This window comes from Aethalodelphis obliquidens, unplaced genomic scaffold (genome assembly GCF_003676395.1).
Source record: "Aethalodelphis obliquidens isolate GAN/ISIS:26980383/991018 unplaced genomic scaffold, ASM367639v1 scaffold72, whole genome shotgun sequence".
NCBI lineage: Eukaryota > Metazoa > Chordata > Mammalia > Artiodactyla > Delphinidae > Aethalodelphis > Aethalodelphis obliquidens.
Genome location: NW_020838016.1, coordinates 4,252,110 through 4,279,060, shown reverse-complemented (window position 1 = coordinate 4,279,060; position 26,951 = coordinate 4,252,110). Strand labels below are relative to the sequence as shown.

Below are 26,951 nucleotides of genomic sequence, written 5' to 3'. Positions count from 1 at the left end.
AAGTTGTGAGTTGAGCTTACCCTTACTTCTATTTGCTTTGTACCCTTCCTGCTATTTGCAGTTTTATGCAGATCCTTTATACAGTTAGTAATGTAGAACTCAGTGAGGATGTTTTTGTTAATACTATCTATACCTTTTTAGTGCCATGCTGGGGCCAGCCTGTACTGGCCTGGAGAGCTGAATATTAAATTTCCAGGAATTTTGTGACCTCGTTCAGTATAACATAGCCATTATAAAAAGTTAAATTATGCAAACTTAAAATTAATTAAATCATGTTAAAAACAAAAGTAATAAATACTCAAAACTCATCATTTCCTAATTATTTTACATCCTACTATTTTCTGTGTTCTTGAGGTTTTTATTTACACCTATTATTGTATGTATGGTGGAAATACTTTTTAGTAGTGTACTGCTACTGTTAATTACTTCTCAACTCTGTATTTGGTGATGTCACTTTGGTAGTTTGAATTTGGCTGCGGGGGGAGCATTCACATTATGAAAATCAGCAAACGCTACACATCAGGGCTCAGTTTATTGTTTTGTTGTTTGTGGACTCAATAAAGTGATGGAGAAATTGTTAATAACAGATTAAACTTAAAGGTGTATCAAGTCTATAGTCATTACATTATGATACCACAAAAAATTGAGGACGTATCCTTCTAGTGTTCGAGAACTATTATGTATTCCGTTCAGTAAAAAAGTTGCTCCCAACATTGACCAATTAGTGAAGTTCCCACAAATGTCTTTGTCATTTCATTTGCATTCTATTCATTAAAGTGAACAAAGATATCAACTGTCTTTCATGTCAAAACCCTATTTGTTCATCAGTTGCAACCATAGGTTAGCTAGGGATACAAGAGTTTGGCAAAATTATCAAAATCATTTTATATGAATCAATTAGCTGGATAGAATTTACAATAAAGAATATTGTGCATTTTATTATTCTTTGTAAGTTGCATGCTATGCATCCTTTATATTGTTAACATTTCTAATAATTTATGCGTATATTTTTTGAAGAGCCAGTTGTTAAACATTGACCAGCACACTTTTATTATTTTATAAAATAAATAAAATTTCTCCCAAGCTTTTGTCTTTTTTATATTGAAGAATTAGTCTTTTGCAATTGTTATTTTGCATTTATATGTTGTATAGCAGCTGCCATTTCCACAGTCATTTCCTTGTCTGTATTTCTCTATTTGGGGAATCATTTTATTCAGTGTTATGTGATATTAGCAGGGAGGGTAACATTTTCAATTTGCTAAAGATTTTTTCTGAAAGTGGAAGTATAAACCACTTCTAATCAGCCATATATGTACATATAGCAGGAGGTAAGGAAACCAGTGGAACAGAGCTGCATTATAAATATGTATATATTATTAATTTGTTCACTAAAATAATATATCATATTTTCTAGGGATTCAACTAATGAAACTACTGCCCATTCTGATGCTGGCAGTGAACTTGAAGAAACAGAGGTCAAAGGAAAAAGAAAAAGGGGTCGACCTGGCCGGCCTCCAGTATGTATATACTTGTCGTCTTTGTTCCTTTAACGGTTACCAAGTAAAGGGGCTTGATATGAGTTGTTAATTCTAGTATTGTTAACACTTTTTCAAATCTCACTGACACATCAGAAATTCTTGGAAACTTTGCTTCATAAATTGGCTTAGTAGTGGTTAGAAAAAGGAAATTAATTATCTTTTCTGCTTTCCATGCTTCTCTTGTAAATAAATGGTGGTCCATGTGAAGGCATTGAGAAGATGATCAACATGGAATGAGGTGTAGTTAGTTATGATTTCTTTGCCTTTTATTTTTAGATGCAACTCAGATTTCCTGTGAGCTCCTAAGTATGCATTTTGGTAGTATTTGGGTCCAGTGTCAGAATATATTCTCATTTATACATGATTGAGAAATTTAGAAAAGCTCTAGGTATCCTTACTTTGAGGTATATCTTTATGTAATCTGAATACACAAGTCGTCATTTAATTGAAGGTGGTATAAACTGTCAGAGACAGTAGTATCAATGTGTCATTGGGTTAAGGCTTGTACTATGTTACACTCACCTTTATGGTGGGATTTGCTATTCATAGTTTTAAAATTTTATTTTATAAAATTTATTATGAAAAATTTTAGCCTCCTTCTCTAGGAGGCATGATAGTATAATAAACCCTCCATATAACTCTTACCTAGCAGTTACCAAGTCATGGCCAGTCTTTCTTTCCCATGTTATTTTGAAGGTCATTCTAGACATAATTCCATCTTTAAATATTTCAGAATATATCCTAAAAGATAAGGGCTTGCTTTCTCTCTTTTTTAAACATCACTCCAATATCATTATCATAATGCAAGATAACAGTATTTTAGTAACATCACTGATTAACACATTTAAAGTTTATAATCATTTCATAAATATTATCTTTTAAAAAATACAGTTTGTAGTTTGAATCATGATCTACTTATTGCAATTGATGGTTATGTTATTTAACCAGTTCTTATATATGTATGTCCTTTGTAGTGACTTAAAATTTTTTTTTATGTTATTGCTGTTCTATCAGTATTTATCTGTTTGCCACAGTCTTCAATTAGCTTCAGTGAAACTCCGTAACTTTTACTTTTCCAGGACAATCTAACAACAACAACAAAACGGATAGAAGGATGACTTCTACAGTTTTCTCTACACTTGCTTTTATCCTCCACCTTTATTTAAAGGGAGAAAAATAGTGGAGGAAAAGACATATAGTCACTCTTTATAATCCTTCTTAATTTTTAGAAGTATTTGGTGGTACAGTGTTCCTTAAAAAACATTTTGGGAAAAGTGAAAAAGTCTTGTACTTAGAAGCTGAAGACTATTTTAGTTCCCCTTGCTAGTATGTGATTTTTCTAAGACTATAGGTGAGTTGCATTGCTTTCTCTAGGATTCATAGTTTATAGGTACCAAATTGGAAATAAGACTAAAGTTGCTTGAAGGTTGTAAAATAAACTGCCTACATGATTGCTTACTTGAATTTGTTCCCCTCCAATTAAAATTCTTCACTTGAAGATTCAGATTAAGTGCTGTCTTCTTGAAGAAAACCTTTTTTTTCCCTTAAAGAGAATTTATCACCCCTTCAGCAGGCTATTGTATTATTTTTTATAACCTATTTAATTTTGACTTGTCTACAGCTGTATCTTTGTAATATTTTGCTTTCCTGATGCAAAGGAGTCTGTGTATCCAAACGCTTAGCTCTTTTCTGGTTAGAAATTAGATTTTATTTTTAGTGAAATTGCTACTACATAATCTAGCAGGTAAATAGTACATGTTCATCCCATGTTTATACAATTGAAAAAATGTCAGCCTGCGTAGGATAGTAGCATTCTAGAGACTTGTATTAGACTTTAGTCTATATTTTCACACTCATTAGTTCACATGGCTAGCTATACTTCCAACTGACTCAGACCTATTTCTTGATCTTGGAAACAACAGAACTTCCTGAGTTTCTGCTCTGGGGTTCGTACTGAGCTGAAGCTTTTTATGTCATTTAATCTTCACACCAATACTAGGAAATAGGTCTTATATGCAGTTTACAAAGTAGAAAACAAAAATAGAAAGTGGTATTTTGCATAAGGTCACAACATCGCATAAGTAGCAAAGCTAGGATTTCAATTGATAACCTACCTCCCAAACTTTTTCCTCAAGAATGCCAAAATGCCAAGCTGTTAATTAAAATTGAGAGGTATAATTGTCAGAATGATCATATTTGAGTTATTCCACAGTACCTGTTCTGAAGATTGCTTGGACATTTTCTATTGACTGGCTCCATTTTGAACAATTCTAAGTTTTGACTGATACACTCTTTGTTTAGCTATTTTAATATTGTTCATACTTGTTAAGAGGACTTCATGGATCTCTGGTTTTATTAATTTACTCAGTCAAATGAAAACAAATAATATAAGGACCTCTGTTTTGCACAGTATTATTTTCTCTATTTCTAAATTCTTAGGAGACATCTCATCTTTGGTATTTCTTTTCAGTATACTGTTACTTCAGAGAGGTTTGTTTCTTATTAAACCACTCTTATTTTGCAGATGTCCTAATTCATATTTGTTATTGTGGCTCTCTATCCAAATGATTATTGATCTCTAAACAAACACTATATAGTATCATGTTTATTCTACCCCTGTGATTGTATTAGCAAATAATGGACATTATTTCTCTGTCTACACAGTACTCCCTTGGTGATGTCCAATCTCATGACTTTAAACACCATCTCTAAGCTTATGTCACCCAGATTTTGTCTCCAGCTTGGACTTTACCCCTGGACTCCAGACTCATATTCAGTGCCCACTGAGAATCTTCATTTAGATATTTAATGGGCCCAGGATGTTAAAAATACCCAAACTTTCAAGCTTCCTATCCCCTGCTCACCCCTTTTCCATAATGGCAGCTTCGTGCTTCTGGCTGCCCAGCTATAAATCTTGTAGTCATCTTTGAGTCTTTCTTTCTCAGCCTATATCTAGACTATCAACACATCCTGTCTAATTGATTTGCAAATTGCATCAGTCATTTTTTACTACAACACTGGATTCAGCCACCATCATGTGCCTTTGCTGAAACTTACGAGGTGTGCTCCTTGTCTCAGGGCCCTGTGTCATCTTCTCACTGGGGCCTCCCTGTGGATGGTATCTAGAATTGCGTATCTTCCCTCCTACCCAAAGGGACTTACTGTCCCCTTCCTCCGTGTGTGTGTGTGTGTGTGTGTGTGTGTGTGTGTGTGTGTGTGTGTTTTCCCCTTTCTCTATAGTACTTATTGCCATCTAACATAGTATACCTTTACTTATTTGCTTTTTGTCTGTCTCCCCCTACTAGAAGGTAAGCTGCATGAAGGCAGGGATTTTTATCTGGTTTGTTTACTGCTGTATAGTAGTGTTCAACTTTCAGTAAGCGTTTATTGAATGAATGAATGGTGTTTAATTTTGTTAAATCATCACTCTTTTTACCCTCAAGTGTTTAAAATTCTTTTTATTTTGAAATAATTTCATACACAGAAGAATTCCAAGAATTCTGCAAAGAATTCCTATGCAGATTCTTCATGCAGATTGTCCAAATGTTAGCATGTTACTACATTTGCTTTATCATATGTTTTTCTGTCTATGTATACACAGACACATAAATGTAAATATATATTTATATATAAAAATTTATATTTGATACCAATTATTATTTTTGAAAGTTGCAGACACGAAGCCACTTTACTCTTAATGCTTTAGTATACATTTTCATAAAATCAAAGATATTCTACACAACAGTACATGTTTGAAAATCAGGAAAATAATATTGATATAATACTGACCTTATGTACATATACTTCATTCAGATTTTGCCTGATGTCCTAATAATGCCCTAAGCAAAAGAAAAAATATTTTTTTCCCTTGGTTTAGAATCCAGTCCAGGATTTCATGTTGCATTTAGTTGCCATGCAAATCAGCACATCTGTAAGCTAACCCATCTTTAGTTTCTCGTTTAATGTTTTATTAAGGGTTTTGTTCTCTTTATTCTATTTAAGTGAGAACCAGCACTTATATTCTTAGCATTATTTAACTTTCATATTTATGTAGGCTGAGTAAGAAGGGTAAATAAAAAGAGGTACAATTTTTACTTTTATGTCTGTGTATTCATACACATAGAAGACGGAGGATAGCATACACAACAAAATATTAACAATGAGTATCAGAAGGAAAGGTTAACAGGTGAATTTATAAAAATTGGATATTCTAAATTACTTGGTACTTTTGTTTATAATCATGATTTTCATGATATCATTTATATATTTTACATAATTTTAATGGCTACATAGTATTCTGTGTGAAATTATTTATTTAAATAGTCTCCATTGTTGAACATTTATGTTAAAAATTCTTCACTGATTTAAACCATGCTGACATAAACTTATATCTCAAAAATAAATTTTGCTCTAGAGCCATAGATACTTTTTATCCTAAATTCTTAAAAGTAGAATTGATTACTCAAAAGATATGCCATATGTTTTGAAAGTTTTTGATGTGTAGCGTTGCCTTTTATGCAGCAAAGTATATGGCATTACCTGTTTTATAGTAAGTTGAATTGAGTTCACTGATTGTTAAATATTTTCTAATTTTTAAGTACTGTAACATTTCATCAGTATGTTCTGAAATATTGGTCATTTGTGTTCCGAATTGTCTGTTGGTCATTTTCCATACCACTTTTTCTATTTTTATTTTTCTAAGAAATAGAAATCTCTTCTTAAAATAATTTTTGTGGCTTAAACCTACATACTTTTATGATCCCTTTTGGAAATATATTTATCAGTTGGACTTGTATCTCCTCTTCTCTGTCAATTAGCTCGTTTTATTTTGAAAATTTTTCATTTAACTAGAGTTTAGTTCTGACTTCCTTAATTTTGCTAAAAGATACCATAATTTTTCCAGGAATCTAGAATTAAAATGTGAGTCACTATTTAATTTCCTCATCCCAAGTCCCTTCCCCGTCTCTCCTATATGTAATGAGATTCCGAATCTCATGAATTTTTATTTCACAATGTCTTGTACATCAGTCCCTTTTACATTTCCCAAGTTCCTTTCTTTAGGCCTCACTTTATAGGAGTCTGTATTATTGTCTTCCTAAGTTGAGGCACATATTAGGGAAGAGATCCGCTTTCTGTTAGTGGAGGAAAGATTTCCTAGGCAGGTAGTAGTTGGGGTAGATGGAGTAAGCTGATCATGTTCTACCAGGGAGACTATATCTCTAGGATGAGTGAGCATGCAAAGATCTGTGCTGAGCTACATCTGGGCTAGAGCTAGTTGTCCCTGAGACAAACTGATAATGGACAGAACTCTAGCTCCAGAGGAACTGGGTTACTGGCTAGGTTACTAAGCCATTAGTAACCTACCAATTAAGACAAAGGGTCAGTTTTTCTGGTTTTTTTTTTTTTTTTGCTATTAATTTATTTAAATTGGAGCATAGTTGATCTACACTATTGTGTTAGTTTCAGGTGTACAGCAAAGAAATTCAGATTATATATTTCAGATTATTTTCCATTATAGGTTATTATAAGATATTAAATATAGTTCCTTGTGCTGTGCAGTAAATCCTTGTTATTTATCTGTTTTAGTAGTTTGTATCTGTTAATTCCATACTCCTAATTTATCCCTTCCCCCCTCCCTTTCCCCTTTGGTAACCATGTTTGTTTTCTATGTCTGTGAGTCTGTTTCTGTTTTGTATATTGATGCATTTGTATTATTTTTTAGATTCCACATAGAAGTGATATCATATAATATTTTTCTTGTTTGACTTATTTCACTAAATTTAATATTCTTTGGGTCCATCCATGTTGCTGCAAATTTCAGTATTTCATTCTTTGTATGGCTAAGTAATATTCCATTGTATATGTATATTACGTCTTCTTAAGCCAGTCTGACTGTTGATGGATACTTGTGTTGTTTGCATGTCTTGGCTATTGTAAATAGTGCTGCTGTGAACATTGGGGTGCACGTATCTTTTCGAATTGGAGTTTTCATTTTTTCTGGATATATACCCAGGAGTGGGATTGCTGGATCATATGGTAGCTGTATTTTTAATTTTCTTAAGGAACCTCCATACTGTTTTCCATGGTGGCTGTACTGATTTACATTCCCATCAACAGTGTAGGAGCATTCTCTTTTCTCTAGATCCTCTCCAGCATTTATTATTTCTAGACTTTTTGATGATAGCCATTTTGACCAGTGTGAGGTATTGTGTTGCATTTCTTTACACTAAGAATGAAATGTCAGAAAGAGAAAGTAAAAAAACACTCCCATTTAAAATTGTGTCAAAAAATACCTAGGAGTAAACTTAACCAAGGAGTTGAAAGACCTATATGCTGAAAACAATAAGACATTGATGAAAGAAATTGAAGATGATTCAAAGAAATTGAAAGGTATCCATGCTTTTAGATTGGAAGAATTAATACTGTTAAAATGTCCATACTACCCAAAGCAATCTACAGATTTAATGTAATCCGTATCAAAATGCCCATAACATTTTCATAGAACTAGAACAAATAGTCCTGAAATTTATATGGAACCACAAAAGGCCCAGAATCGCCAAAGCAGTCCTGAGGAAAAAGAACAAAGCTGGAGGCATAACCCTTTCAGACTTCAGACTATACTACAAAGCTACAGTAACCAAAACAGTGTGGTATTGGCACAAAAACTGGCATTATAGATCAATGGAACAGAATAGAGAACCCAAAAATAAATCCACATGCTTATGGTCAAGGAATCTATGACAAAGGAGGCAAGAATATACAACGGAAAAAAGATAAACACCACCTCTTCAACAAGTGGTGTTGGGAAAGCTGGACAACTATGTAAATCAATGAAATTAGAATACTCTTACACTGTGTGCAAGAATAAACTAAAAACTGTTTTAAAGACCTAAATATAAGACATGACACCATAAATCTCCTAGAAGAGAACACAGGCAAAACATTCTCAGACATAAATTGTAACAATGTTTTCTTAGATCAGTCCCCCAAGGCAAAAGAAATAAAAGGAAAGATAAACAAGTGGGGCCTAATCAAACTTAAAAGCTTTTGCACGGGGAAGGAAACCATCAACAAAATGAAAAGACAACCTAGGAACAGGAGAAAATATTTGCGAATGATGTGACCAACAGGGGGTTAATACCCAAAATATACAAACAGCTCATACAACTCAATATTGTAAAAACAAACAGCTCAATCAAAAAAATGGACAGAAGACTTGAATGGATATTTTTCCAAAGAAGACATACAGATGGCCAACAGGCACATGAAAAGATGTTCAACATTGCTATTTGTTACAGAAATGCAAATCAAAACCACAAATGAGTTAGTATTTCACACTGGTCACTATGACTCAGTTCTTAAGGTGGCACAAACTCAAAACTGGTCCAACAAGCAAGTTTGATACAGAACATCACCCTTTTCTTTCATTTGAGAGCACCATGGTTCCTTTGTCCAGGAAGGAGACTACATCTACAGGTGTCCTGACCTTTGTAGCACAAAAAGTGTAGCGAAGGGAGCCTGGAAAGTCACAAGTAACTAAAGAGTAATGTATATATTTTTACCCTTTGAAATAACTGTCACAGTTCTTAGTTTTCAAATCCCCCTTACAGCACTGCCCCCAATCTCTATACAAATGTGTTATTTTATTTAATGGAATAAGTATACCTGTTTTCTGAGAGAATTATTATTATCAGGACTGAAAAATTGTGTCCCTTGGGTGTAAGCTAAAGATTGCATATATTCTGTTATGCTGTGACCTTTCCTCTTCCTTACTCTTTTTACTGGGCACAGTTTTTCTGAACATCAGCTTTTTGGTTTATCTTTCGGCATCTTTACTGTATATTACTGTATAGGTCTGTAATAGGAAAAATCATTCTTGGATAATGGGATAAAATACAGTTAGACCCTAGATAAGATCAAGTGGATTTTTTTACCTTCTTATTCACCCTTTATAACCAGTGCTAATAGGCTCCCAGGATTGAGAATTATGGTTTATTTTCTCTTTATTCATGGAGTTTAGTTCTTGCTATATATGTACTAAATATGTGTAATGATGTATGTGTCTATGACACATGCAAACATTCCTACATGTGCACAAGCTTACTTGTTGCAGCATTATTTGTAATAGTAAATGATCCAAAACAAAATAAATGTTTATCAATAGGTTAATGGCTAAATAAGTTAATGTATATTTATGTAATGGAACACTGCAGCTTTCGGAAAAGTCAAGACATTCTGTAGGTCTTCGCTATAGATTAAGTATAAAATATGTTGATAGTGAAAATAGAATGGTGCATAACTGTGCATACATAACATAAAATATAATATATACATGGAAATATATGTGCATTTTTTTTCAAAAAATTTTTTTAATTCGGTGAAATACACGTGTGATTTACCAAGTTACGTTTTTAAGTGTACAGTTCAATGGCATTAAATATATTCATATGCAGTCCTCACCACCACCCATCTCCATAACTTTCTTCATCTTTTAAAACTGAAACTGTACATGCATTAAACAGTAACTACTCATTCTCCACTCCCCACAGCCCCTGGCAATCACCATTCTAGTTTCTGTCCCTTATGATTTTGACTAAGTACTTTATGTAAGTGGAATCATACAGTGTTTGTCTTTTTTGTGACTACCTTATTTCACCTAGCATAATGTTCTTGAGATCCCAGAATTTCCTTCCTTTTTAAGGCTAAATGATATTCCATTGTATCTATATTCCACATTTGCTTATCCATTCATCCACCGATGGACACTTGGGTTACTACCAAGTTTTAGCTATTGTGAACGGTGTTGCTGTGAATAAGGGTGTACAAATATCTTTGAGATCCTGCTTTCAATTCTTTTGGGTACATACCTAGATGTGTTATTGGTGGTCATATGATTAATTCTATTTTTAATTTTTGAGGAACTGCCATACTGTTTTATACAACAGCTGTACCATTTACATTCCTATCAACAGTGCATAAGAGTTCCAGTTTCTTCACAACCTTGCCTAGACTTTACTCTTTTTTTTGATAGTAGCCATCCTTATAGGTGTGAGATGGCATCTCGTAGTTTTGATTTGCATTTCTCCTAATTTTTAGATGTTTAGCATCTTTTCACATGCTTATTGGCCATTTGCATATCTTCTTGGTAGAAATGTCTATTCAAGTCCTTTGCCCATTTTTTAAAAAAAGTTTATTTTTGGCTGCGTTGGGTCTTCGTTGCTGTGTGCGGGCTTTCTCTAGTTGCGGTGAGTGGGGGCTATTCTCTGTTGTGGTGTGTGGGCTTCTCATTGCGGTGGTTTCTCTTGTTGCAGAGTATGGGCTCTAGGCACGCGGGCTTCAGTAGTTGCAGCGCGTGAGCTCTAGGGTGCATGAGATTCAGTAGTTGTGGTGCATGGTCTCAGTAGATGTGGCACACAGGCTTAGTTGCCCCATGGCATGTAGGATCTTCCCGGGCCTGGGATCAAACCCATGTCCCCTGCGTTGGCAGGCGGATTCTTAACCACTGTGCCACCACGGAAGTCCTCTTTGACCATTTTTGAATCAGGTTGTTTTGTTGTTGTGTTTTAGTTCTCTTTGTACTCTGGATATTAATATCTTATCAGATATATGATTTACAGATATTTTCTCTCATTCTGTGGGTTTCATTTTTACTCTTTCCCCATTGAATGGTCTTGGTACCCTTGTCAAAAATTATTTAATCATACATGTGAGGGTTTATTTCTGGGCTCTCTATTCTGTTTCATTGGTCTGTGTATCTTTATACCAGTACCACACTGTTTTGATTACTCTAGCTTTGTAGTAAGATTTGGAATCAGGATGTGTGAGTCCTTCAATGTTGTTCTTTTTTCAAGATTATTTTGGCTACTTGGAGTCCTTTGAGATTCCTTATGAATTACAGAATGGATTTTTCTGTTTCTGCAGAAATGGTCGTATGCATTTTGATAGAGACTGCAATGAATCTGTAGAAAGATCACTTTAGGTAGTATTAATATCTTAATGATATTAAGTCTTCCAACCTATGAACATGGGATGGGTTTCTCTTTATCTACGTCTTCTTTAATTTTTGTCATGTGTATTTTTTAAATATGTTTAAATGTCTCTGGAATGACACATAGGAATGAATAATTTTGGTTGAAAGAACCAATCTTCTTTCCTAAGGCTTGAGAGTAAGAGTGGGCAAGTTTTCATTGTGTAACTTTAATTACCTTTTGAATTTTTAACCATGGGAATGTGTTACTCAATAAAGAAAAATAACATTCCCGCCTCCCCTCTTCATATGCACACACAAGTGCTCATGCACATACCTGCCATAGGGAAGACACCTGTTTTTCCAAAGAGTGAGCACAGAAACAAGACTTGTTAGGAAGAGCCAGGATCTATCAGCTAAACAGGATGAATGCATGAAATAATGATATTTTCAAGCAATTTTAAATTGGTCAGTATGGGAAGATAGTAGCCTATAAATAGGGAGCTGGTGTGGTAGATGACCGAACAGGTAATAATTGATAGCATTACTTGCTGTGCTGAGGACTTTGAACTTTAACTTGATGGTTATGAGAGTCATTGGAGATTAGAGATCAAAGAAAGAAGAAAATAAGTGTTGGAGTAAATTTGTAATATAAGGATTACTGTGGTTATAGTATTAGAATAGAATGGCATTGTCTAACAAATGTGACTTGAGCTACATCTGTAATTTAATATTTTCTAGTAGATTATAAGAAGTGGGTGAAATTAACTTTAATAATATAATTTATTTAACCTAGTATACCTAAAATATTATAATTTCATCATGTAATCAATATACGAATGAGATTTTTTTTTTTTTTGCGGTACGCGGGCCTCTCACTGTTGTGGCCTCTCCCGTTGTGGAGCACAGGCTCCGGACGCGCAGGCTCAGCGGCCATGGCTCATGGGCCCAGCCACTCTGCGGCATGTGGGATGTTCCCGGACTGGGGCACAAACCCGTGTCCCCTGCATCAGCAGGCGGACTGTCAACCACTGCGCCACCAGGGAAGCCCAGAATGAGATATTTTATATGCTGTTTTTCATACTAAATCTTCACAACCTTGTGGATAGTCAAAACATTGCTCATCTAAGTTTTGAGTAGCCATATTTCAAGTGCTCAGTTAGCTATGTGAGGCTAGAGGCCATGATATTGGATAATGCAAGTATGGAGATTTTAATCAGGAGACAAATTCTCACCAGTAATTCAAACAGAAATATTTACTGTGAAGAATTATTATTTATTGAAAAGTCTTTAATCATTTATCGCTCAGGAATTGCAAATTAATACAACAAGGAGATATCACCATATGCCTGTTAGAGTAGCTGAAATCTAAAAGCCTGACAGTACCAATTTCCTGGCAAGAATGCAAAGCAGCAGAAGCTCTCATTCACTGCTGGTCAGAATGCAAAATGGTGTTGCCACTTTGGAAGACAGTTTGGCAGGTTTGTACAAAGCTAAACATAGTTTTACCATATGATCCAGTTATCCTAGGTGTTTACACAACTGATTTAGAAGTTTTGTCCACACAAAACCCTGCATGTGAATGCCTATGCAGCTTTATTCCTAATTGCCAAAAATGGTGGCCAAGATGTCCATCGTTAGGTAAATGAATGACAAAACATGGTACATCCATACAATGAAATATTGTTTAGAGATGAAAAGAAATGAGCTGTTCAATCACTAAAAGACACGGATCCATCTTAAATGCATTTTGTTAAAATGAAAGATACCAGTATGAAAACGCTATATGCTGTGCGATTCCAATTACATGACTCTCTGTAAAAGACAAAACTGTAGTGGTGATTAAAAAAAATTTGGTGTTTGCCAAGGTGAAGTGGGAGGGTTGAATGGATGTGAAGCACAAGTATTTTTTAAGGTAGTGAAACTTTTCTCTGTGATACCATAGTTGTGCGTACATGACAGTATACGTTTGTCAAAGCCCACCAAACTTTTCAGAAAAAGAGTGAATTTTATTAATACAGATGTTTAAAAAAAATCATTTATAAGGTAGGGGGAATACCAGGATGGAATGTAGAGTGTAACAATGTAATCTCTTTTGCAGTGAAGGGAGTGGGGAGAGAGTTGCTGACTTAGGTAACTTTGGAAATGAGTCTGTAAGACTAAAGTCAGAGAAATTGTACACAGTGTATATAAGAACTGCAGTCTAGTTCATAAAGTTGTTTCCCATGGGGTAGGGCTTAAAATACTGCTCTACATGAATACTGAGGAGAGCCAGATTTCTCATTGTTGGAGTGGGAGTTTGTCGATGAGCAAGGGGAAGAAGCATCCATGTGGTAATGGATTAGAGTTGGAGATACCAGTTCCAGCTTATGTTTAGCTTAATATAGGTAACAGATCATTGCATACAGAAACATCTATAGTTATGTGTATATATATGGAACATACATTTCTTTGTTTTGTCTGCTTAAGGGCCTAGAAGCAAGGGCACTTAGTATCAAGGAGCCAAACCTAATGCCCAGATCTTCATCTCTAGTAAAATTCTCTAATAAAAGGAACCAGGGCTCCTTGGATTCTAAACTCCCTGATTCTAAAACTGGAAAAGAGAATATACAGTATGAGCCTGGAGAATGATGTGCTGCCAGAAAGTAACCAAGTGCTAAAAAAATAAAAAGCAAAACACACAGAATGATGGGAATATGTCAAATGGACACAGGAACCAACTGAAAGATCTCTTAATGGCCAAAGCTGAAGCAAGTTGAACAACAAAATAAAATAGTATTGAATGGGCTTCCCTGGTGGCGCAGTGGTTGAGAATCTGCCTGCTAATGTAGGGGACACGGGTTCGAGCCCTGGTCTGGGAGAATCCCACATGCCGCCGAGCAACTAGGCCCGTGAGCCACAACTACTGAGCCTGCGTGTCTGGAGCCTGTGCTCCGCGACAAGAGAGGCCGCGATAGTGAGGCCGGCACAACGGGATGAAGAGTGGCCCCCGCTTGCCACAACTAGAGAAAGCCCTCGCACAGAAACGAAGACCTAACACAGCAAAAATAAATAAATAAATTACTAAACTCCTACCCTAACATCTTAAAAAAAAATAGTATTGAATTATAATCCAAAAATATAAAATAAATGTCGATGAGTCTGCGTTAGTACAAATGATTGGGTGAATGAGTGAGAATAGACAAATCTCTCATACTGAAAAATTTCAAATGGTATGCGTAAATGCTCCACCTTCAAGGAGGTGGATCAAGGAGGTGGAGCATAACTCCCCACCCCTTAAATGTGGGATGCACACAGTGACTTTCTTCCAAAGGGTACAGTTTGGAAAGGAGAGGAAAAGTAACTTTACAGTGGAGAAACCTGACAAATACCACCTCAGCCAACTGATTAACAGGTCAACATTGAGTGATAAATCACATTGTTAGTATATACACTTGATATGAGGTGACAAAAATGATACTTTGTCTCTCACATCTTCCTCTCCAAACCCATAATCCCAGTCTAGTCATTAGAAAAACATCAGACAAACCCCAGTTGAGGAACATTGTATAAAATATCTGTACAGTACAAAATCCCTGTACAAAATTCTTCAAAATTGTCAAGGTCACCAAAACCCAGGAAAGTATAAAAACTTGGAGCCAAGAGGAGCTTAAGGAGACATGATGTGAGTATGTCTCGGTGCCCTGGATGGGCTCCTAGAACAGAAGAGGTCATTAGACAAAAACTAAGAAAATCTGAATTAAGTATGGACTTTTGTTAATGTATCAATTTTGGTTCATTAATTATAACAAATGTACAATACAAATAGTAAGGTGTTAATAATAGGTGTAATTAGACGTGATATATGTGGGAATTCCTTGTACTATCTTCACATTTTTTTGTAAATCTAACACTGTTCTAAAAATAATTTATTTAAAAATAAGCAGTAAATTCATTATATATTAATCCACACACACAAATGGTTGTCAGGCTGTTAACTATTAAGAGGAGTGAAAGAGTACTGTGAAGAATACAGGAATACAGAATGAAGGGAGCAGGTCCTGTGAGCAGGGAGAAAAGCCCCTCCATGTTATGCTTTGTAATGTTCCTCCAGGGCCCTCTGGTTATAAGCCTACCTGTGCAGCATATGACAAAAGAGAAATGTTTACAGAGTGGGGCAAACTAGAATACATTTGGAGATGAGGAACAGTAAATTGATAACTGAAACAGGCTATTATGAGAGTGAAGTAAATCACTCAAGAGAGACTATAAAGATTGAGAAGATGCTCTGGAGAGACCTAAGGTAACTGACAGGTAAGGAGTATAGGGAGGGAAAAGATATCTGAAAGACAAGGGGGATAACATTGCCTGTTGAGAGAGTTTCAAAAAATGTCTATTGCGTTTAGCAACATTACTTTTACTGGTGGGCTTGGTGAAGCAGCAACCCTGATGAGTTTATATATGAATGAAATTTATGGGAATAATAACAGTGACTGCAAGCAATTCTATCTTGACTCTAAAGGTGAGACACAGATAAGGTGATAACTAGTGTTGACTTTTTAAAAAAAATTGGGGGTGTGGGATGGGTTGTCAATTGAAGAATGTAAACTGTCAAGGCGGAAATGTTTGCTGTATTTCTAGTATCTAGAATGGTTCCAAATATGTTCAATATATATTTGTTGCATGACTGGATAAGAAATATTTGAGCACTTAAGTCAAGGGAGAAGTTGAATATGTAGCTTTTTCCAAGTAATGTTTTATTTTTATTTTTTTTTTATTTTTGCGGTACACGGGCCTCTCACTGTTGTGGCCTCTTCCGTTGCGGAGCACAGGCTCCGGACGCGCAGGCTCAGCGGCCATGGCTCACGGGCCCAGCTGCTCTGCGGCATGTGGGATCTTCCCGGACCGGGACACGAACCCATGTCCCCTGCATCGGCAGGTGGACTCACAACCACTGTGCCACCAGGGAAGCCCTAAGTACTGTTTTATTGAACAAGGTTTCTGAGGAAACAGAATATTGAGGAAGAGAGGAAGAAGAAAATGTCAAGAAGGGGGCATGGTTGGGGCATGGTTAAAATGTTCAGCATTGGCATTATTGTACAAAATATTAAATCTTTTTCTTTTGACTTTATTTTCATGCCTTGTATAAATTAACTTGTACTTTGCTGTTTGCGCTTTGTTTTTATCAATGAAAACATTGTAAAGCTTCCTTTGGGATTATGTCTCTTATCTATAACAGTGCTAACTTCCCTTTCACAAGATCAAACATAATTTGAGATCATTCTTGCATAAAGCAAAGTATGCCTGCATTTAACTTAACTTTTCCTCATCTTTTTATTCAGTCTACAAATAAGAAACCTCGAAAATCTCCAGGAGAGAAGAGTAGAATTGAAGCTGGAGTTAGAGGAACAGGCCGTGGAAGAGCTAATGGGCATCCTCAACAGAATGGTGAAGGGGAGCCTGTCACATTATTTGAAGTGGTGAAACTGGGGAAAAGTGCAATGCAGGTAAATTTTAAGTGTTTTTTTTTTTAAGTGTTTTTATCGTATTAGTAAAGCAATACAGTCAATAGCATGGAACCTATTCGTGTATATATTGACATTTTATATACTCTTGTTGATTGTGTAATCAAGAATTTTATTAACTTAAAAGTTTTTCTTTGCTTGTTTTGTAAAAGGTGTCAGGAAAGGCATTTTTTTTAATAGTGAGTTTAAGATTACAAAGTTTAGATTACATTGTGCTGAGTAAAGTAACTTGCATGTAACAGGAGCTGCCTAAGAATTTTTATTGCCTTAATAGTATGTGTTTTTTTAAAAATTTGACTTAATATAAGTAACATGTGTATTGAAGAATATTTGAAAGAAGAAAAGGTATAAAAAACATTCCTAAGAGTGAATTAGGAATAACCACAGTTAATATTTTATGGTTATTTGTGTGTGTGTGTGTGTGTGTGTGTGTGTGTGTGAGAGAGAGAGAGAGAGAGAGAGAGAGAGATCTTTTATAACCTTCTTACTCTTTTCTCTCTCCTCATTGACTCAACAAATACCATTAAATAGTTTAGAAGAGCATATATTCATTGGCTTCTTACTAATTCATTACAAGGATAAACCATGATTATGTGTTTCTTTACATTTTTTTCCACTATTTTAAAACTTATCATTTGTATTTACTTCCCCACATCATTTTTTCATTTTAAAGTACTAGAGGTAAAATTATTTTATTATAGAATATTTCTTAACTGTGTGGTAATAATACCATTTTTACTCTCCAAAAGTTGTACTAGTTTAGCTTTCACCAGAAGTGTAGCTAGCAGTTGGATACTTTATATTTAAGAATTATTTGACAACATAGGCAAAGATGGTAATTCATTATTTTAATTTGCATTTTTTGATTACTGATGATTATATGTTAAATCTTTTAATTTGATATCTGCTCATTTTGATACTTCATTTTCAATTTAAGTCTGAAATTTAGGTAATTGATGAAACAGATTTATTTTTAGACCTAAAAGCAGGCAAGTTTTCATTAGAATACCTTCTATTTTTTAACCTGTATTTCCCTTTGAATTCCTTAAGGGAGTTTAGTGTTTACTGCTTTTTATGTATGTTACCAGATTGATGTGTTCAAGAATCCTGGAATTTGTATGGGAAGGGAAGGAGGTGGAGTGGTGGGATGATGCTAAATAGTAAAAGAAATACTGAATTCCCAGTTACCCAGAACAATGGACAACCTTAGATTACATAAGTATAATTTTAAAATATATTAAGTGACGTGTAGCCATTAAGCTTGACAGTTTCTTTATTATACTGTAATAGAAAAATTGTTAACAAGCTACAGAAATACTATTTTTGATTTCTGTTTATTGCCTCCCACCCTTACATGGAAACACAAGCAGAAAGATGAAGGAAATTAAATTTAAAAACTGCATTTCAGTATTTTGCTTTTCATTTTTCATGCAGAACTTTATTTTTCCAACTTTTACTTAATATGAACAAAATCTTCAATATTTAATATGAACAAAATCTAGTCATCTGTATTTGATACACACTAGTGAGTAGTGTACGTTTTTTCTTTTTTGCCCAGTATCTTCTATATTCTTCATCCACATTACTCTTCCCTGTTGCTGTTTCCATACTTTACTCTCTGCTTAAATTCTTTTGGATTCATGTTTTATGAAAGGTAAAGATTAGTAGTCAGAGCCTACTGCTGCTTGCATAATTTGGTTTTCAGTCACTTTTTCAACTTTTTCTCACTATTCTTCTATTGAAGTTGACCCTAAGCATTTTCTACTTTGCTGTAATTTTTTATTATTCTTTTATGTTTTTCTTTCCTAGCTATATTCAAATTAATCTACAAACTTCTGTAATTTTTTTTTTTACTCAGCGTTCTGTTGTAGGCATTTTTTCCCATGAATTAACCTTATAATTTTAAATAGTTATATACTATTCCCTAATGTGGCTGGGCCGTGATTTATTTAACCAGTTTTCATTTGGGCTGCTTTATTGTTAAAGAAGAATATAAGTATATTTAAGATAACTATTTAAGAGTATTTAAGAGTAGTTATTTAAGAGTAGTTTAAGAGTATTTAAGAGTAGTTATTCTATTAAACATAGTACTTCTTTGAATATCCTTATATATCCCTCTGAAATGTGCACGTGGGAATCCTTTGTAACATAAATTCCTGAAAGTGGTTGCTGAGCAAAAGGAATGCATGTTTAAAAAACTCCGTTGCAGGTCTTTTATTGAAGCTGGCACACTAATTTAAGTGTTTATTACCTCTTCACTTCAAACATAAAGTAATGAAAGATAAAATATTAAAAAGAGGGTAGACATTAATGAATTTAGAAACTAAATGTTTCTGTGGTTTATATAGAAGAAAAACTACCTGGTGATCAGGATTGGGCTTAAGGTAGCAGAAGCAGGCACTTGTAGCCAAGAGTTTGGCTCTTGTGTGTTAAAAAGATGAAAGGTGCTTCATGAAGGGTAGAGGAATAGAGTTAGGCTTAAACTACATGAAGCCAGGGCCTAACACGTGACTCCATACTTGTAAAGGAGACTGAAGAAAGCCGCTGAGAACTGCTGCATAGGCTAAGGCTTATGATTAGGGGGATTGTATATCTCAGGTTACCCTTCAGACTCTAGTTTATGCTTATCATCCATGTAGTTATTAGTAGAGACTCCTTTAATACTCAAGAGGGTCCTAGTTTGGGTAATAACTTATACTAAAACCCCACTTTTAGAAAATCATGGGCTGAAGGAAGGGAGAGGACAGACATAGTCCTTATAACCAGGTCCTGAATTAAAATGGCTACTTTCTTGGTTGGAGACTGGGTCTGTAAAAATCCCCTGTATCATCTTAGACCAGGAAGTTCTTTCTAAGTCCACTATATGATCTAGTTGTGCAGTGGAGTGAGTAGAATGAGCAGAGATAATCACAAAATCATTGGCTAAGGAGGGATGAATAATAAAAGAAAAAAGTATATTTAAGATTCTAGAGAGATGAAAGAAGAAATTCTATCTAATACCAAATAGGAAATAAACTTAGTAAATTGGTTTTACTGAGGATAAAAAGCTACATTAGATGCCATCAAAGGGAGAATTGAGGAATTGGCATTCATTAGGAATTCATTTAGAATGTAGCCCAGAGAAATAAAAAAGTAAATATGAAAGAGCAGTTGAGTGACTTTGGTGTGGATTGAAAGGGTTCCAAAATATGCAGGGGAAGAATCCTGAGGGAATAGTAGAGACATAGTTTTTGAAGAGGTAGTTTTGTAGAAATTTACAGTCACATTTCCTTGGATCTAGAGTTCGTTCTCAGGAGTCAACAAGATAAGTGAAAATCATCACACAGCTAGTAATAGTACAGGCATTCCTTGTGTTTTTTGTTTTTTCCTGCACTTCACAGATACTGCATTTTTTACAAATTGAAGGTTTGTGGCAACCCTTCGACAAACAAGTCTATCAGCACCATTTTTCCAACAGCATTATTTTTTAATTAAGGTATGTACAGTGTTTTTTTAGGCATAATGTTATTGCACACTTAAGAGACTATAGTATAGTGTAAACATAACTTTTATATGCACTGGGAAACCAGAAATTCATGTGACTCTCTGTATTGCAATGTTTGCTCTATTGCGGTGGTCTGAAACCAAACCTGCAATATGTCTTAAGGGATGCCTGTATAGTATAACTGTAAAATATTGAGGACTGAAAGAAAGTCTTGAAATATTTCATTAAAGAATGCTTGACCCTTTTCTCTGACTACAGTGCAATAAGGTTGAAACACACAAAATAAATTCCCCTTCTACACTACATTATACTCACAAGTCTGGAAAGGCGCTTTTAAATAATTCATGTGGTAAAGAGGAAATAAACAGAGTTGAAATGTGAATGTTAGTGAAAGTAATGTTAGTGAAAAATTGAGGCCAGCTAAAGCACTACTTGAATAAATATACAGTCTTAAATGTATTACTATTAGCAAAAGTAGTACAAACTTAGAGAAAGAAAAATAGGAAAACTAAAGTAATTAGGAAGAAAGGCATAATAAAAGTAGAAATGGAAATTAAATAGAAAAAGAAATGATAGAAACAGTCAACTAATTCAAAATATTGGCAATTTCAGTTCAGTACATTTTTAAGACTTAGAGGTTTTATCTTAGGAATGCAAGGGTGGCTTAATGTTAGAAAATATTTTACTGTTATATAGCAGATAATCCTGGGGGGAAATTGATATAGAATGTTTAGAAAAATCATTTGATAAAATATAGCTGATATTCATAATGAACAATAACTCTTCATGAATAAACGAACAAGAGAGAAGTTCCTTAGATAAAGTTATCACACAAAAACCTTATAGCTCACATCACGGCACTTTTTAATTTTTTATTTTTGGCTGCATTGGGTCTTCGTTGCTACGTGTGGGGTTTCTCTAGTTGTGGCAAGCGGGGGCTACTCTTTGTTGTGGTGCGCGGGCTTCTCATTGCAGTGGCTTCTCTTTGTTGTAGAGCATGGGCTCTAGGCACATGAACTTCAGTAGTTGTGGCACTTGGGCTCCATAGTTGTGGCTTGCGGGCTCTAGAGCGCAGGCTCAGTAGTTGTGGCGCACAGGCTTAGTTGCTCCGCGGCATGTGGGATCCTCCCAGACCGTCCCCTGCATTGGCAGGTGGATTCTTAACCACTGCGCCACCAGGGAAGTCCCTCACATCGCGGCATTTTAAAAAGGGAAATTTAGATGAATTCCCAGGAAAAAGCACTAGAGTATAACAATTGAAAAGGAAAATACAACATTTTCCGTATTTGCAGAATATACAATTGTCTATGTAGGAATTTCAACATAAACTAGGGTATTAGAACTAATGAGCGATCAGCAGAACTCCTAGAGAGAAAATTAACACTAAAAAAAAAAAAAAAAAAATCAGCATTCTGAACGTGTTAGAGGAAACAATAGCCCATGTAAGAAAATAGTAAGGAAAAATGAATACAATTTTGAGTGGAATAGAATAAAATTCTGTTTCATACTCTTCATATTGAGTGACATAAAAATGCCTGGAAGATAGTGAGAGTCAATAAGGATGTAGAATAACAACAAGTGGGAGTACAAATCTGTGTAACCCCTTTGGAGAAAAATTTGACAGTATTAAGAAAAGCTGAATGACCTATTTTTCATTCATTTAGCAAATATTTAATGAGTGCCTACACGGTGGGCAACACCTTTTTCTCTTTTTTATGTCTTTCTTTTTTTAACTGAGATACTTTGAAGAAAGGGAATTCAATTCCTAGTTGTAACCTTTAGAGAAATTTTTGTGTATTTTTATAAATGAGGCAAATACAGGAATTTTTATTGCTACTTTGTAATAGCAAAGAGAAGAAAAGGAAGTAAAAAATGTCTATGAACAGGACAATTGATAAATAAAATGTGGTATATTCAAACACTTCAAATGAGTGAGCTAGAGCTCTAGGTACCATTATAGATAAATTTCAGAAATGGATTTTAAGGGACAAAGCAAGCTACATAATGATACATAGTATATTGTACTGCTTATATAAACACATATCTAAGTTTATTTAACATCAAGTTTATATTATTGGTTACTTACTGAGGAGATAGGAGAAGGAGAATGGGATCAGATGGGTGTATGTGGGGTACTACAGCAGTTACTGAAAAAGAAGCAGAAAGAAACAAATATGGCTGTAAAGTATTAAATGTTGTTGAAGCTGGATACCTTCTTGTCTATCTTGTTTATTTTATTTTTTGAAATAAAAATGGATAGCATTTCGGAAATGCCACCCAGAAGGAGGGCTTATAATGTCCATATATTTGGAAAATGACCGTATCCCTTCCCCTTTGGAGAAGTGTGAAATGTGAAGGCTTTGATAAGATTTGTGTTAAAGAACCTGGCTGCTTTTATTTCTCCAGCATTCGAGAAACCTTTGATTCCTACAACTATTTATGACCGTTTTCTCTTTTAAGTCTTTTCTCCTTATCAGAATTGTAAAGAATCAGTTTTACTAGCTTAATAGATACTTGTTACACACCTCCTGTAATCAGATGCTGTGCTAGATAGTTCCTCAATGTACAGAAAAACAACCACAGTTTTGCCCTCATGGGAAACAGGTGTTACAGAATACTTTAATAAAACAGATATACTGAGTGGGTTGAAAACTCTGAAAATTCACTTGGGCACGTCTAGAGGACAGGGTTGTGGAAGGTTTGCCTGTATAGCTAAAACTTGACCTGAGACTTGAAAGATGAGTAGGAGTTAGCTAGGCAGTAGCAGAGGGCACTTCTTATAGCAGAAACAGGTCATGCAAAAATGAAATCTCTACCCCTACAAAGAGGGCATAGATGTCCAGTAAAAATAGAGCTGAGAGAAGCTAGATTCTGAACATTGAACGTTTTGGCTTTTTTTGAAATTGGTGGCATTTTTGAAAGAAAATAACATCATACTTAGCGTTTTTAGAAATACCTTTCTGGAAGCAGTACAGGTAGTGATTTGGGGTGTGTAGGGCTGGAAGAAAGACCAATTAGGAGACTTTTTTTTTTTTTCTCTCCCCTTCCAGTGATCCAGTTGGGAAGTAATGAGTTTGCATTTATAGTGTCAGTGAGGGTGAAAAGGAAGAGGAAGTGACCGATTCTATAAATATTAAGGCTGTAGGATGCTTCTGAAGGATGAGAAAGAGGACAGAATCTAAGATAATTCCTAGTTGTTTGACTTGGGGATATTCACTGAAAGGAAATTTTTAAGAGTATAGGTGTTAGTAGATGGGTATGGGAATAATTTGGTTTGGACATTTTGACTTCTAGGTGCATGACACTGACTATATGTTGAATTTTGGAACATTCAAGCTATTAATCTGGTATTTGTTGCTTTAGTAGTTATGAGTTAGCATTTAAGTGAATTTCTATAATCCATTGGCATTTGCATTTTGTTCCTCCAGACTTCAGCTAAAAATGTTGGACTACAGTTCCTTCATTCAACAAAAATTCATTGAGAGCTCTTGTTTCAGGCATTGGGTTAGGTACAAGAGATAGAATATGAACTAAACTTGCCTGACCCTTCCCTTCATAGACTTGCTAATCATCGAAGGGAAAGGAAATTCTCCGTACTAATCAAATGATCTGTTAATATACTATTATAAACTGTTGATTAATGCTAAGAAAACTCCGTTTGGTCTTAATGTACTGATAATAATAACTTACGTGAATGAGGAATTGGATTCAGCCTATAAATGAAGTATACTTAATAGCACAGTTTGGTCTCCTGTTTGCTTTTGACAGGTGACTATGTGGGTAAAACTGATTTTGTCCATTGAAGTTATGATTGGGAAAGACATAGGTATCTTAGCGGGATAGTCTGTGATTTCTCTCTCTTTTAGGGAGGAAACTTTGTTCTGATGTTAAAGAAAAGTATGAACTTTTATAGGACATTGATTTCTTCTAGTCCCCAACTTACAAATGAGTTAGATGCCAAATCTGTATCAAATGCAGAGGAGTTCTCCCCTAAGATTTGTGTAGGTGAATTTTTTTTTTTTTTTTTTTGCGTTACATGGGCCTCTCACTGTTGTGGCCTCTCCCGCTGCGGAGCACAGGCTCCGGACGCGCAGGCTCAGCGGCCATGGCTCACGGACCCAGCCGCTCCGCGGCGTGTGGGATCTTCCCGGACCGGGGCGCGAACCCATGTCCCCTGCATCGGCAGGCGGACTCTCAACCACTGCGCCACCAGGGAAGCCCCTCTTTAACTCTTGCTTTAACCTAATAACAACCTAATAACATGTGTGATTAACTGTAAGCTAATGTTTTAAAGTGCTTTAGTCCTGATATCTCCCATTTTCCTAGAATGAAAAGTAATATGTAAAATATACAGAATGTTTTAGGGCAGAAGATATAAATTGCTTTTTTCATTTCATAGGTATTTGAAAATCCTCAAATGATAGCTTAATATTAAGAGTGAGTTTTTGATTTTTTGTTTAGTTAGAATGACTCTCTGAAATTTGTGGATGTTTTAACCTGTCCCCAACAATTCTAGCATCTACATAGTTAGAGTAATATACATACCGTAAAAAATAAACCTCAGATATTGGTGACATATCATGATAGACATTAATTTCTCATATATGTAACCATTCTTATATATGTAATATAAGAATTAGTGGTAGGTGTCTTTCCTTCATATGGTGACTTAAGGATCCATGCTCCTTCCATTTTCTGGCTCCTCTTTCCCTTAGAGCCTCAATGTTGTTTGCATTCAGTGGCTGGAAGGGGAGAGAGAATGGAGCACTACCTACTTCTTAGACGCTTTTGGTCCCCCTGTTTACATTCCATTGATGGAAACTTACCAGTACTACAGTGAGCCAGGTAATGGAGTCAGTGGCTGGGTAGTTGTTACCCAATTTGGTATACACTGTGAAAGGGAGAACACGTAATTGTCATACTCTGGTTACTTTTAGATAATTAGAGGGAAGGTATACAGTAAATATTTTGATTTAATTTCTTCAATACAGAGATTATAAAAGCTGCTGATTAGTGCTAAGATAAGAGCATTAACTCCTTATAAGTTATTTAGAACTAAAGTCCTAAGTTGAAGTTAGGGACTCTAGGAATTTCCACAGCCTATATTCAGTTACATCCAAAGATACCTACTATTTTTCATGTATTTAGCTTCAGTAAACACATTGCTGTTGTTTTTTTTTGTGTTGTTGCTGATGTCAAGCTTGTGGCTTTAACATAGGTGTTTCAGATATTATTAGTCGTCTTCATGATATCCCCTAACCTTCCAAAGATATCATCCACAGGTATATCACATTTTATATAGATGGTCTAGGACATGTCAAGTAAATAGAGATATGACTGTTGATGTATTTGTGATTATGATAGTGAAATATTTATAAAAGATTATGTATATAATGGGTTTACTTTATGAAGTCATTTTAAGGAAAAATAGCCTTTATTTTACATATTTATTTGTGTTTATGAATTGTTTATAGATATTTGAATATATGGAATATGGTGCTTTCTACTAGCTTTATTTTCACAGAGAGGACCTAACTTATTTTAATGCTTCTGGTCAAAATTCCTTACTTACAGCTTCAGTAAGAATTGAAATACAGAAAATATTATATGAATAAAGACATATTGAACTATGAGACTTTTTTAGAATTTCTTCTTTTGTCCACCTCAGTAAATTTGGATTGAGTGTGCTTGTGCAGTTTCTTACCCTGTACACTAACTTTAATCATGTATAAAGCAGAACCCTTCAGAAATTTTTTTTCATGATTTGTGTCCAAACTGCTGAAGAAAACTATATATATGTTGATATAATTCCTTATCATTTCCTGGGCTTTGGTCCTAAGCCTTTGAGATGAGAAGGCTTTTCCTCCTGGTGAGGACTTTTGATCTAGTACAGGATTTCTTAACCTGGAGTCAATGCTAGAATTTTTGATAAGCATGAACAGAAATGAGGAGAGTGGTAAAAAAATTTGGAATTGATTTAAAAAAAATAAGTGCAGAGAGAAAACTGATCTGGGACATTTAAAAGGATTGTTAATGGCATTGAAGACTAAATATGTAGCAGTATAACTTCATATAATTGTTTGATTTTCCTCCTGCAGCCCTGTAACCAGATATTAGAAATGTGAATTTACTGTTTACTAGAAGGAACAAAAATGTAGGTTTTGATCTGTGCCAGGAACTCCTTCTCAGTAGTTATAGTCCTTTGAGGGTTTTGAATTGCTTGAAACAAGACAAAGACTAATCTGACATGCACAGTCTTAGAAAGTGTATATAGATGTTGTGTTGTTTGCAGCATCATTGGGCTAGGATATGAATGTTTCCTAACTGGCTGTGGAAATTCTGGACTATGTGAACACACATTTTCAAGAAAGTTAAAAACTACGTATTCTCTGTTAAAACTCCATCTTTCACTCTTCACTCAGAGATACGTGCCTTGGTGTGTTTCTTTCTAGCTTCTC

General features: G+C 35.0%; 1 protein-coding gene across 1 annotated transcript in view; it reads left to right on the top strand.

The window, feature by feature from the left end:
* Positions 1 to 26,951, top strand: part of STAG1 (STAG1 cohesin complex component) — a 431,541-nt gene that overhangs the window by 132,266 nt on the left and 272,324 nt on the right. Inside the window, exons 3-4 of the mRNA XM_027091619.1 lie at positions 1,415 to 1,517; positions 16,827 to 16,991. Of these exons, the coding sequence (XP_026947420.1) occupies positions 1,415 to 1,517; positions 16,827 to 16,991 (268 nt within the window). The remainder of the gene's footprint in view (positions 1 to 1,414; positions 1,518 to 16,826; positions 16,992 to 26,951) is intronic.